The 14,909-nt window shown below is 41.9% G+C and overlaps 1 protein-coding gene across 3 annotated transcripts in view; it reads right to left on the bottom strand.

The window, feature by feature from the left end:
• Window positions 1-14,086, bottom strand: part of vwa5b1 (von Willebrand factor A domain containing 5B1) — a 217,026-nt gene extending 202,940 nt beyond the window's left edge. The window contains exon 1 of one of the 3 annotated variants that reach the window (XM_087980186.1): window positions 13,756-14,086. Coding sequence is in view for 1 of the 3 variants with exons in the window: in XM_087980185.1 (XP_087836311.1) it covers window positions 12,922-12,926 (5 nt within the window). In the remaining 2 variants the exon portion in view is untranslated. Of the gene's footprint in view, window positions 1-12,921; window positions 13,133-13,755 lie in introns of those variants that run through there. The other 2 variants (XM_087980187.1, XM_087980185.1) reach the window with 2 other exon arrangements.
• Window positions 14,087-14,909: the final 823 nt, after the last annotated feature.

Genomic DNA, 14,909 nt, shown 5'->3' with positions numbered 1-14,909 from the left:
AAATCAAAGATGCTGCAGAATAAACTTCTTCAAAGCTAAAGAAATGTTAAGAAGATTTTTTTCCTGTTAATTATTTACAAATGGAAGATTCAAAAACTGAGTGCTTATTAAACTGAAACTTGAGGTTATGTAGAATCACCTTGGACTACATCCATATATTAGTTCTTACACTGTCAGAGCACATGGTGGTTATGGGCTGAGACCTCTTAGTCTCTTCAAAATATTTGAAAACTGGCAGTTTATATAGAACAGGTTAAACACTAAGAATCGTAATTATTAAAAAGTAATAAAAACATTCACTTATATCTCAATTGATTCTCTGGTTTCAATATACTAAATTATTTTGAGATTTCATGAATGGGAATTTTTAAGAGGCAGATTGGTAGTGTGTGGATTCTGGCCACTCTGCAAACTCTGTTTCAATGCTCACACATTTCATTCTGTTATCATTATTGATTGGACTCCAACAGGAATTCTGCTGAGTGACTTTTAAGTATCTAACCTTTGCTAATTTTTCTAAGATAGCTAGTGTTATAACCAAAATCAGAAATTGCTGGAAAAACTCAGGAGGTCTAGCAGAATCTGTGCAGAGAAGGCAGAGTTAACATTTTGGGTCCAGTCACCCTTCTTCAGAATTCAAGTGTTGTAAGCAGTGTAGCTGGATGTAAAAAATTACAATATGATATTTATAGGTTCAGTCATCTCTGCCAGTCCTGGTCAAGTTGATAGTATCTTTGCCTCTCATTCAATTATCAGTTCAGGAATTGAGGACAAAACCAAAACTGACACTCCAATACAGTACTGAATGAGTACTGCAATATTAGAAGTATTTCCTTTTGGAGGTTCCATCTGCCCTCTCAGATGGACATGAAAGATCCCACAGATGGACATGAATTATCCCTAGTGTTTGGATTAATAGTTATCAAAATCAAAACACCGGAGTTTGGTGTGTGCAAATAGGTTTAGAATAGTTAGGTGGATGTTTCTGACCAGCATAGACTCAATGAGCCAAATAACCTTTTTTTGTGTTGTAGACCTCCATAAATCTATGACTCAAACGGTTCATTGGCTTATCTGGATTCGAGTACCCCAGAATCAGCACCCCAAAACCTCCAGGGAAAATAGGGTCCACACTACAGTTAGCTCTTTGCAACTCAGCTGCAGAAACAGGGTAAACACTGGGACATAGTGGGATGGAGAGAGAAAAGAAAATCTATGGAGGTCACTTTAGCAGCACAGGCAAAGAGGCTTTTTTTTTGTGGTTAGCAGGTTCTTCATTAATGTCCATAATGTTACCTTCTTGTATGTATTTGGAAGTCTCTCTAGATTGGTGCTCAATGCACTTTCATAGCTTCTGGTAGCAGTTCATGTTAATTTATGAGGATCAATCCACAGACATCAATAGTACATAATTGCAGCACAATGACTACACCATCTGCAAACAACTACAGCAATGTTGAAAGGACAGTGTTATTTTTCCTAGTCAGGATGGTGAGTGGCTTGCAGGAGAACTTGCAGGTAATACTGTTACCAAAAATCTGCTGCCTTTGTCCTTCTAGATGGAAATGGTCATGAGTTTGGAAGGTGCTGTCTGAGGAACTTTAGTGATAGTGCACATTGTGCTAGTAAGCGTCGGTGGTGGAGGGAGTGAATATTTGTAGATGTGATGCCAATCAACCAGGTTGCTTAGTGGTGGATGCATCAAGTTTCCTGAATGTTGTTGGAGCTGCACCCATCCAGGTAAGTAGGGAGTATTCCATCACACTCCTGACTTGTGCCTTGTAGATGATGGACAGGCTTTGAGGAGTCAGGAGGTGATTTGCTTGCCAAATATTCCCAGCCTCTGACCTGTTCTTGTTCCCAGTGTGTTTGTGTGGTGGGTCCAGTTCAGTTTCAATGGTAACCCCAAAGATATTGATAGTAGGGCATTCAGTGATTGTCTCGGTCCATCATGGTGGTCTTCTTGCCCTTCATGGCAGTGTCCCAGCCTGATATAGCAGTCTCTTGGTGACTCAGCGTGGCGGTTTTTCCATCCAGTGTGGCCTTAGCATGGACTTCTAGCCTTGAGATGATTCCAGAGTGGCCTTCATCTTCAAGAGCATCAAGGTGAAGCCCAGCATGGACTAGAGGCTAGGTACTGGTGTGAACTGAGTTGGAAGGACTGTTATTTTGAACTTTTTATTTCTCTATATTTCTAATTTGTTCCTATGATCTATAATGCTAGACTCTTTTTATTTCTATATTTTCTTAATTTTCTTTCCCTAAGAATTTGTACTTTGAATCTGTATCTAGGTACCTTTGTACCTGTGATGGCTCTGTAAGTGATAACTTGTAAACTTTTCAAGGTACTAATTTGAGTACAAGAGACAGTAAAGCTAATTCTTAATCTAATTCCTATTGGACGTGATCATAGCCTCACATTTGTGTGTCGCAAATGTTACTTGGCACTTGTCAGCCCAAGCCTGGACATTGTCCAGATCTTATTGCATTTGAATATGGACTGCTTCAGTATCTGAAGAATCATGAATGGTGCTGAACATTGTGCAACCATCAGTGAACATCCCCACTTCTCACCTTCTGCAGGAGGGAAGGTCATTGATGAAGCAGCTGAAGATGGTTGGGTCTTGGACACTACCCTGAGGAACTCCTGCAGAGATATCCTGGAGTTGAGATGGCTGACCTCCAAAAACCACAACCATCTTCTTATGTACCAGGTATGATCTATCTTGTGGAGAGTCTGGCCCCTGAATACCCATTGATTCCAGTTTTGCTAGGGTTCCTTGATGCCACACTCGGTCGAATGCAGCCTTGATGTCAAGGGCTGTCACTCTCCCCTCTGGAATTTAGGTCTATTGTCCATGTCTGAATCAAGGTTGTAAAAAGGTCATGAGCTTAGTGGCTCTGACGGAACCCAAACTGGGCGTGACTGAGCAGGTTATTGCTGAGCAGGTGCTGCTTGATAGCACTTTGGTGACACCTTCCATCACTTTACTAATGATTGAAAGTAGACTGATAGGGTGGTAATTAGCTAGTTTAGATTTGTCCTGCTTTTTATGTACAGACCCATTGTTGGATAGATGCCGTTGTTGTAACTGGACTGGAAGAGCTTGGCTGTGGGAGTGGCAAGTTCTGGAGCACCAGTCTACAGTACTATTGCTGGAATGTTGTCAGGGCCCACAGCCTTTTCAGTATTCAGTGCCTCAAACCATTTCTTGACATTTTGTGGAGTGAATCAAATTGGCTGAAGACTGGTATCTGTGATGCTGGGGACCACTGGAGGAGGCCAAGAGAGATCATCCACACTTCTGTCTGATGATCGCTGTGAATGCTTCAGCCTTTTCTTTTGCACTGATGTCTTGGGCTCATCCACCTTTGAGTACGAGGATATTTGTGGCACCTTTCCACCCTTCTTTATTGAATTGGTTAATTGTCCACCACCATTCATGACTAGCTGTGGAAAGCCTGCAGAGCTTAGAACCAACCCATTGTTTGTAGGATTTTAGCTCTGTCTATCACTTGCTGGTTATGCTGTTTGGCATGCAAGTAGTCCTGTTTGGTGGCTTCACCAGGTTGACACCTCATTTTTAGTAATGTCTCGAACTGCTCCTGGTGTGCTCTCCTCCATTCTCCATTGAAGCAGGGTAGATTTTCTTACATGATGGTAATGGTTGAGTGGGGTATGTGCCAGGCCATGAGATTGCAGATTGAGTTGAAGTACAATTCTGCTGTTGTTGATGGCCCACAGCGCCTCATGGATGCCCAATCTTGAGCTGCTAGATCTGTTTGAAGTCTGTCCCATTTAGCACGGTGATAGTACCACACAACACAATGGAGATTATACCTAATGTGATGCTGCCCACTCTTAAAGATAACGTTATGGACAGATGCATCTGCAGCTAGCAGATTGGTAAGGATGTGGTTAAGTATGTTTTTCCCTCTTACTGGTTCCCTCGCCACATGCTACAGACCCAATCTAACAGCCTGTTCTTTAGGACATGCTTCTTTAGGACATGACCAGCTCAATCAGTTGTGCTGCTGCCAAGCCATTCCTAGTGAGGAATTTTGAAATCTTCTACCCAGAGTACAGATTTACCCTTCACCATCCTCAGTGCTCCCTCCAAATATTGTTCAACATCAGCTGAGGGAGGACAGTACATGGTTATCAGCAAGACATTTTCTTGCCCATGTTTAACTTGAAGCCATGAGACTTCATGTGGTCAGGAGTCACTGTTCAGGACTCCCAGGATAACTGCCTCCCAACTGTACACCACTATGCTCTCACCTCTGCTGGGTCTATCCTGCCAGTGGGACAGGACATATCCAGGAATGGTGATGGTAGTGTCTGGGACATTGTCTGTAAGGTATGATTCCGTGAGTATGAATATGTCAGACAGTTGATTGACTAGTCTAGAGATAGCTCTCCCAAATTTGTCACAGGCACCCCAAATGTTAGTGAGGAGGACTTTGCAGAAGTAATAAGGCTATTTCTGCTATTGTCTTTTCCGGTCCCTAATTCAATGCCAGGTCATAGAGCCATAGAGTCATAGAGATGTACAGCATGGAAACAGACCCTTCGGTCCAACCTGTCCACGCCGACCAGATATCCCAACCTAATCTAGTCCCACCTGCCAGCACCCGGCCCATATCCCTCCAAATCCTTCCCATTCATATACCCATCCAAATGCCTCTTAAATGTTGCAATTGTACCAGCCTCCACCATATCCTCTGGCAGCTCATTCCATACACGTACCACCCTCTGCATGAAAATGTTGCCCCTTAGGTCTCTTTTATATCTTTCCCCTCTCACCCTGAACCTCTGCCCTCTAGTTCTGAACTCCCCGATCTCAGGGAAAAAGACTTTGTCTATTTATCCTATCCATGACCCTCATAATTTTGTAAACCTCTATAAGGTCACCCCTCAGCCTCCGACGCTCCAGGGAAAACAGCCCCAGCCTGTTCAGCATCTCTCTATAGCTCAAATTCTCCAACCCTGGCAACATCCTTGTAAATCTTTTCTGAACCCTTTCAAGTTTCACAACATCTTTCCGATACGAAGGAGACCAGAATTACACGCAATATTCCAACAGTGGCCTAATGTCCTGTACAGCCGCAACATGACCTCCCAACTCCTGTACTCAATACTCTGACCACTAAAAGAAAGCATACCAAACGCTGCCTTCACTATCTTATCTACCTGCAACTCCACTTTCAAGGAGCTATGAACCTGCACTCCAAGGTCTCTTTGTTCAGCAACACTCCCTAGGACCTTACCATTAAGTGTATAAGTCCTGCTAAGATTTGCTTTCCCAAAATGCAGCACCTCGCATTTATCTGAATTAAACTCCATCTGCCACTTCTCAGCCCATTGGCCAATCTGGTCCAGATCCTGTTGTAATCTGAGGTAACCCTCTTCACTGTCCACTACACCTCAATTTTAGTGTCATCTGCAAACTTACTAACTGGACCTCTAATGCTCGCATCCAAATCATTTATGTAAATGACAAAAAATAGAGGGCCCAGCACCGATCCTTGTGGCACTCCACTGGTCACAGCCCTCCAGTCTGAAAAACAATCCTCCACCCCACCCTCTGTCTTCTACCTTTGAGCCAGTTCTGTATCCAAATGGCTAGTTCTCCCTGTATTCCATGAGATCTAACCTTGCTAATCAGTCTCCCATGGGGAACCTTGTCGAACACCTTACTGAAGTCCATATAGATCACATCTACTGCTCTACCCTCATCAATCCTCTTTGTTACTTCTTCAGAAAACTCAATCAAGTTTGTGAGACATGATTTCCCACGTACAAAGCCATGTTGACTATCCCAAATCAGTCCTTGCCTTTCCAAATACATGTACATCCTGTCCCTAAGGATTCCCTCCAACAACTTGCCCACCACTGAGGTCAGGCTCACCTGTCTATAGTTCCCTGGCTTGTCTTTACCGCCCTTCTTAAACAGTGGCACCACATTTGCCAACCTCCAGTCTTCCGGCACCTCACCTGTGACTATCGATGATACAAATATCGCAGCAAGAGGCCCAGCAGTCACTTCTCTAGCTTCCCACAGGGTTTTCGGGTACACCTGATCAGGTCCTGGGGATTTATCCACCTTTAACCCTTTCAAAACATCCAGCACTTCCTCCTCTGTAATCTGGACATTTTGCAAGATGTCACCATCTATTTCCCTACAGTCTATATCTTCCATATCCTTTTCCACAGTAAATACTGATACAAAATACTCATTTAGTATATCCCCCATTTTCTGTGGCTCCACTCAAAGGCTGCCTTGCTGATTTTTGAGGGGCCCTATTTTCTCCCTAGTTACCCTTTTGTCCTTAATATATTTGTAAAAACCCTTTGGATTCTCCTTAATTCTATTTGCCAACGTTATCTCATGTCCCTGTTTTGCCCTCCTGATTTCCCTCTTAAGTATACTCCTACTTCCTTTATACTATTCTGAGGATTCACTCGATCTATCCTGTATATAACTGACATATGCTTCCTTCTTTTTCTTAATCAAACCCTCAATTTCTTTAGTCATCCAGCATTCCCTATACCTACCAGCCTTCCCTTTCACGCTGACAGGAATATACTTTCTCTGGATTCTTATTATCTCATTTCTGAAGGCTTCACATTTTCCAGCCGTCCCTTTACATGCGAACATCTGCCTCCAATCAGCTTTCGAAAGTTCTTGCCTAATACCGTCAAAATTGGCCTTTCTCCAATTTAGAACTTCAACTTTTAGGTCTGATCTATCCTTTTCCATCACGATTTTAAAACGAATATAATTATGGTCGCTGGCCCCAAAGTGCTCCCCCACTGACACCTCAGTCACCTGCCCTGCCTTATTTCCCAAGAGTCGGTCAAGTTTTGCAACTTCTCTAGTAGGTACATCAGAAAATTGTCTTGTACGCACTAAAGAAATTCTTCTCCATCTCAACCTTTAACACTATGACAGTCCCAGTCGATGTTTGGAAAGTTAAAATCTCTGACCATAACTACTCTATTACTCTTACAGATAACTGAGATCTCCTTACAAGTTTGTTTCTCAATTTCCCTCTGACTATTAGAACGTCTATAATACAATCCCAATAAGGTGATTATCCCTTTCTTATTTCTCAGTTCCACCCAAATAACTTCCCTGGATGTATTTCCGGGAATATCCTCCCTCAGCACAGCTGTAATGCTATCCCTTATCAAAAATGCCACTCCCCCTCCTCTCTTGCCTCCCTTTCTATCCTTCCTGTAGCATTTGTTTCCTGGAACATTAAGCTGCCAGTCCTGCCCATCCCTGAGCCAGGTTTCTGTAATTGCTATGATATCCTAGTCCCATTTTCCTAACCATGCCCTGAGTTCATCTGCCTTCCCTGTTAGGCCACTTGCATTAACATAAATGCAGTTTAATTTATTAGTCCTTCCTTGTCCCTTCCTACCCTGACTGTTTGATTCACTTCTGTTCTCAACTGTACCAGTCTCAGATTGATCTCTTTTCTCACTATCTCCCTGGGTCCCGCCGCCCCCCCCCCCCCCCCTCCCCTCCCCCTCCCGACCTTACTAGTTTAGATCCTCCCAAGCAGTTCTAGCAGATTTCCCTGCCAGTATATTAGTCCCCTTCCAATTTAGGTGCAATCCATCTTTCTTGTACACATCACTTCTACCCCAAAAGAGATTCCAATTATCCAAAAATGTGAAACCTTCTCCCATACACCAGCTCCTCAGCCATGCATTCATCTGCTCTATCCTCCTATTCGTGCCCTCACTAGCTCGTAGCACTAGGAGTAATCCAGATATTAGGTAGATATTACTACCCTTGAGGACCTCCTTTTTACATTTCTGCCTAACTCTCTGTAATCTCCCTTCAGAATCTCAACCTTTTCCCTTCCTATATCGTTGGTTCCAATGTGGACAATGACCTCTTGCTGGCCCCTCTCCCCCATGAGAACATTCTGCACCGTCTCTGAGACATCTTGATCCTGGCATCAGGGAAACAACACACCATTCTGCTTTTTCTCTGCTGACCACAGAAACGTCTGTCTGTACCTCTGACTACAGAATCTCCTAATACAATTGATCTCTTGGAAGCCGACGTACCCCTCATTGCATTAGAGCCAGTCTCAATACCAGAAACTTGGCTGTTTGTGCTACGTTCCCCTGAGAATCCATCACCCCCTACATTTTCCAAAACAGCATACCTGTTGGAAATGGGTATATCCACAAAGACCCCTGCTCTAGGTGCCGACCTCTCTTACCCTTCCTGGAGTTAACCCATCTATGTTACTGTATCTGAGACTTTTCCCCTTCCTATAACTGCCATCTATCACGTACTGTTGCTGTTGCAAATTCCTCATCGCTTCTATCTGTCTCTCCAACCGATCCATTCGATCTGATAAGATTCACATCCAACAGCATTTATGGCAGATATAATCCGCAATAACCCTTAAACTCTCTTTAAACTCCCACATCTGACAAGAAGTACATATCACTGCAAAGGCAATTTTTGCTCCTTCACAATCTACAGACCGACAAAATAAAACACTATCCTATTCCTCTACAAAAGACTACCCCAGGTTAAATTAATAGCTATAGCTTATATTTTAAGTTTAATCAAGAGACTTATCTCCAAAAACATATAATCAAGAAAGAACCCATTGTACTCACTAATACAGCCTTTCTCTTGGACAGACTTAAAACAACAATTAACTTATCTGATTCTGTGTTGTGAACTTCGCCCAAACTGGATCCTCCAAGATTAGTTGTGAAATTCACTGTTTGTTAATTTTCCCAGATGCACTCCGATGTCCAGCAATACATTAATTCAAAAACAGAAAAGGCAGTAACTGTGCAGGTTCTCTCTCTCTCTCTCCTGCACTGTCCTCACCATGTGCTTCCTTTGTCTGCTCTTCTCCCTTTTAAAACTGCTGTTGTTTTGACCCATCCGGTTTCATTTCATTGAGACTTAAATAGTAATTGATAATACTGAGTGGCTTGCTAGGCCATTCCAGAGAGCTATTGAAAATCCACATTGCTTTGTAGTCAGGTCTAATCAGACCAGATGAGGTTCGCAGATTTTCTTCCCTGAAGGACATTCGTGAACCAGATAGGTTTTTCTGACAAATGTCAACAGTTTCATGGTCAACATTAGACTCATAACTCCAGATTTTGTTTTAATTGGATTCAAGTTCCAACATTTGCCAAAGTGGGATTCAAACCCAGATCCTAAGAACATTAGCTGAGTTTCTAGATTAATAATCTAGTGATAATGCCACTAAGCCATTGTCTCCCCTAAATGACACATTTGCCCCTCTTCATTTAAAATGTTGGCTCCTTCTCTGCACAAAGTGAAACTGTCAAAGAGTTGACTACCAATGGCTGTAATAGGGAGATGCAATTTACAGAGAGGGTAAATACTGGAGGATGAACAGGCAGTTGATAGCTTGTTTGCCTGTGTGCTCTACATTTCACAGGCTTGTGACCAGAGATATTTGCACTTAAAAGCTGTTTAAGTGGTCTGTGCAGTAAATCCTTCCTCACAAATTATGTCACTTAACACACCCACTCCAAGTGTGCTCACTGCCATTTTTTTCCCCATTGCACAGGTTTGATTTCTAGGACGGTGGAAGGCAACAGCGAGCACCCCTCCTCCAGCTTCAACTTAACCATGTCAGTGAGCCTCAAAGTAACTGCATTCCCTCCTTTGGGTCCATTCTGAGGGCTCCACGGTCTGCACAGCTCTTCAAGTCCCACCCAAGGCATCTAGCTTACACCTGCCTACCTTTTACATCCAGCCCCTGTCTTATGAGGTCACCATGGCTGGTGTGGTCATTGTCTCCCCACGCCACCCTGCCCCCACACCCACCATCACACTCAGATTGTGGATGACACCATTCCACCACCCACCATCCCCATCCATCTGCATTGCAATCTTCCCAGCACTGCACCCCCCTTACAAAGCCTTCAGCCCCTCCTCACAATTATACTGAGACCTTGTTCAGATCCTCCAGGCCCTATTACCAACATCTGAACTGCTGAGCTTCAGTTTCATGGCTACAGTTGCACTTCATACCCACCTTCCTCATTCCCCTTTAGTTTCTGTGACAGACCTGGCACACTGTCCATAGCCAACCCCTCAACTGACATGATTAGAGAGCCCCAGCAAAGATGTGCCCACACTCCTGAATGTGCCTATAAAGCTCCCCAACTATAACAGAGGGGTATCCCTCTGGACACCCCTCCAGACTTGCCACTACAGAGCCAATGGACTGACGGTGGCCCACTCCCTGGATTGTAAAGGTACTGACCTCTGACCAAGACCTCCCCAAGATGTTTGACCATGGCGAGTGCCAATGTCAAAAACTACTCTTGACCCCTTGATTTGGGACCTCCTGACTGACAGGTTCCTCCATGCACTGTAATGAGGATCACTAGCAGTAAGGCAAGTTGTCTAATTGTGTGACTGTGCGACCAGGCATGGCAAGGCAGGACAAGGCAAGACTGGGATTCTGTGAGCAAGCAGATAGATGCTAAGTGAGTGAATGCTAAGAGAGCAAGTGAGCAGCCCTGAGATCCAGCCTAATCCAGTTGGTGAACTGGATACCTGTCTCTATGTACAACATGTCCCTGCTTAGCTTTTCAATGCCAGTTTCTGGTATGCCCTACAATGTAGGTCTCTGCATCTAGAAGACATTGCATACTAGAAATGCTAGATGATCATGATGGGTTTGCTGATTCTGGATGCCAATGTCCATGGAGGAGGAGTGAATTCTGCTGATGCCCATGGATCATGCCCTGAGATGTTGCTGCCCAGTGTCTAATATGGAGATCATTTAGTGCAAGAAGCAAACTGAATCTACAGGTACAAACTGTAGTTTCCTTGTCAAGTATTCCCAACTTTGAGCTTATTTGGCAAGTTAGGCAATTGGAGTCTGAATATTGATGAAGTGAGTTGAGGCATTAACAAGTCAGTTGTCAAGCAAAGTGGCTCATTGCTTAGCACTACTGCTCACAGCTCCAGGGACCCAGGTTCAATGCCATCTTCGGATGACTGTGTGAAGTTTGCACATTCTCTCTGTATCTGTGTGAGTTTCCTCTGGATGCGCCGGTTTCCTCCTACAGTCCAAAAATGTGCAAGTTAGGCAGATTGGCCATGCATAATTACCCATAGTGTTCATGGATGTGTTGGCAAGGTGGTTAGCCATTGGAAATACAGGGTAAGGAGATGGTTCTGGGTGGGATGCTGTTTGTTGAGGACCTATTGGGCCAAATGGCCTGTGTCCACACTATAGGGATTCTGTGATAAGACAATCAATTGTCATCTCACCAATGCTGAATGAGAATCTCGTTATGCCACTTGTGAAAAGCATAGGTGATGGAACAGTGTAATCTCAATATTGACACTTGTCCAATTCTGCCACACATCTCTCCATAGCCCACAAAGCTCAGAACTCTATTAGAATCCCCCCATAATCTACCAAGTCAGATTTCATTCTGGCATCTGGCTTGCACAGTAGTCGCATCAGCTTGAATCATCATAATTGAAACTAATCCTTCTCAAGTACTTGAGATAATTGCTCAGTGCAGTGAATCTCGTTTCACCTGATGACTGAAAGAGAGAGAGCCACAATCCTTTGCTACTTCCTCTAGCTCCTAAACTATCGATGAGACAAATTATAAAATGGCCGTTAGATACAGATTAATGCACTATGCAACAGACCTGAACTTAAATTGACTGTGTCTGCTCCTGCCTCAGATTTGCTGACCAGTTCAAACAGGAAATTAAAGCTTGGATCTTCTGACTATACAGAAATGTAGGAACATAGAAAATAGGAACAGGTGTAGGCTATTTAACCCTTTGAAGTTGTTCTGCCATTCATTATGATCATGCCTGTTCATCCAACTGTTTCTGCTTTCCTCCCATATTCTTTGATCCCTTTAACCCCAAGTTCGATACACAACTCTTTCTTGAAATCTTGAATGTTTTGGCCTTGGCTACTTTTTTGTTGTAGAGAATTCCAAAGGCTCACCACTCTCTTGGTGAAGAAATTTCTCCTCATCTCAATTTTAAATGAATTGTCCAGTATCCTTAGACTGTGACCTCAATTCTGGATTCCTGCCATCAGGAGTATCATTTTTGATCTAATCTGTCTAGTCCAGTTAGAATTTTATAGGTTTTTATGACATCCCCTCCAAATCTTCTGAACTCCAGCAAATATAATTCAACCTCCCCTCACCATCCCAGGAATCAGTCTGGTAAGCCTTCACTGCACTCCCTTTATAGAAATAACAATGCAGCTTGCACAGAGGTCTTCATTTTTATTCAAGGTAATGCCTTTGTTAACAATACTATGGACTATACCACCAACAGAAGACAACTTCAGTTCAGATTCACTGTTGGTAAATTGTTATTGATCTAGTACATTTTACTGCTACGCATTAAAAAGTGCCTGCTACTAATCCTGCGGAGACCAAATAATATTACAATTAGACAGAAAATTAGAATTTGACATTCTTTGTCTTTTAAAACTAAAACATTACTCAAAAAATATGCAAAATGCATGGTTGCTAGGGCAACCATTCAACACAGAAAGAATACACGGTGTAATACATCATATTCAATTCTATCTGACTGGGAAGAGAATGATTAACTGTTGAATAAAACAGGTTGATGGTCAATCTACATGCACATGATTCAGCAACAGTCCCTCAGCTTTCAATCTAATTAAAAATCACACATGCAGGTTAGCAAAATCAGAGGATGAAATGTACCACAAATATGTTTATAATGCATTTGCTTTTTCCATAAGAATATACTTAAAGCAAGTCACCAAAAAGAGAAATTCTCCCTCCAAGAAAAGGAATTAGAAACTAGACAAAAACAAATTGCGAACACTAAGTACAATAACAACAGAAAGTACATTATTATTCACCTCATCTTTCCTCTAAAGCAAGATATCTGAGCCTAACAACACATTTCCCTCTTCAAGTTAGCTTAAAACCATACCAGAAATTGAAGAAGTATTCTGATACTCAAGTTCCCTTCCAGGCCATACACTATCCTAATTTGGAACTATATCGTTGTTCCTTCGTTGTCTGGGTCAAAATCCTGGAATCCTATCCCTAACAGCACTGTTGGTGACTGCAAACCGGGTACACCATTTCAAGAAGGCACCTCATCACCACCTCCTCAAGGACAGTTAGAGATGGATAATAAATGCAGATCGAGTCACCAACACCCACATTCCATGAAAGAATTTTTAAAAATCATACAATTATGCAATGGCCTCATGCCTTGTTGGAACTGTTCTTCTTATAGTATTGTTTGTGAAAACTAATTTTGGATTTCTTGATTAAATTAGGAATCAATTATATTTCAGATTTTAAATACTCAAAACAAATCTTAAAGCTATTCTTTAAGTAATGGCTTAAAATATAATTCATCATTGACATTAACAGTAGAAACATATGGTTTTACATCACATTATGTCAGTTTATTTTTCCTTTTCAGCTAAACTTCTTAAGAAATTCAGTATAGTACTTTAATGCCATTGTATCCTTGGAATAATATTTGTTAAATTTGGTTTTTTAAGTTAAATACATCTTATAGAGTGTCATATAGTTTTAAAAGCAAATCACAATTCCTTAAAAGGGAAGGTATCTTTAAGCACTTTAACAAATAACATCCTCTAAAATTTCACTTGTTATGATCTCAGAATCTAGCATATTATTCAGAAGATGAAATTAAGGGGGAACAATGTGGTTACCTTTTATCCTGTTCAGAAGTGCTGGTCTGTTTCAGTTGCCCACCTTGGCCACCATTCCAAATGAGAAGCTGAAAGTATCTTGTGAATAATTGTAGATCTGCGATGTTTCCTGAACCTCATCAGCACCCCACACCCTACAGCTTTGCAGGCTTTGTAATCCTTTGCTGAAAACAAATCTCTGCCGGCAACACGTGTCTTTCTAATGGCATGCTTCTGTCATCCTACGCTGTTTACTGCAGCTTTTATATCACAAATTACCAGCAAGCTTTAGACATTTTAAAGAATATTTGAAAGGCTTGAACATGAGAGCCTTAGATGGAAATATCCAATGTGGCAGACTTTGTGACTGCATTATGAGGACATCTGAGCCAGGTTCATCTGTTTGGCAGCATGTAACCATGACAATCGATGCATAGCTGAGTTTCTTCCTCAAAGGATGCTGCAAAGTCTGCAACTATATTGGTGCCTTGTGCTGTACAATTAATTTGGCTTTGCTGCTTAGTAATATTAAAGCAGAATAATTTCATTGTGGAGGTAGAAATAAGCAGCATCATTTATCATTATTAAAAGATGAGTTTTGCAAAGTTTATTGAACAATATATTAAAATGGCAAGAATAAAGCAATAGGTTATTCACAGAATATTCAATATTTTCCCACTTCCCAAAATAAAAATGCAAACTTTCATCTATTCAATTTTCCATGTTTCAGGCAGATACTTGTCTCAAATTTCTCATATAGCTATAGAGAGGTATAATGATTTTTTAAAAATTGTTTCCAGTGTCTGCAACCTGGATCAAGTATTGTCTATAGAATCTGACACGTTTCCTGTGTCTAATGAACATAAACAGGTTTCAGTGACACCAAATGTACACCTAATTTCACATCAAGTGAAAAATATTACTTGTTCTTTTCCATAATTGTGAGGGGAAATTGCAGATTACATTGTTCAACCTTACTGGGCCTGCAAGAAAATAACTGTCCAATTTATAGAAAAAGATACATTTTAATGGTCAGGACCAAGAGTCTGTGCTATAGCTAATTAAATAGCCGCAAGGGTATAGGAAGGACTGTTCGCTGCAAGGCTAGTACCAAAGGGTTTCTAGGCAGTTAGTTATATGTCACATTAATTCAAACTTTGCTTGACTGATGTATC

Source organism: Chiloscyllium plagiosum, unplaced genomic scaffold, assembly GCF_037043375.1.
Source record: "Chiloscyllium plagiosum isolate Xiang-an unplaced genomic scaffold, Cpla_swu_hap1 HiC_scaffold_37, whole genome shotgun sequence".
Classification (NCBI taxonomy): Eukaryota; Metazoa; Chordata; class Chondrichthyes; order Orectolobiformes; family Hemiscylliidae; genus Chiloscyllium; species Chiloscyllium plagiosum.
Note: the sequence above shows the minus strand (reverse complement) of the source record. Positions and strands in the feature narration are given on the sequence as shown.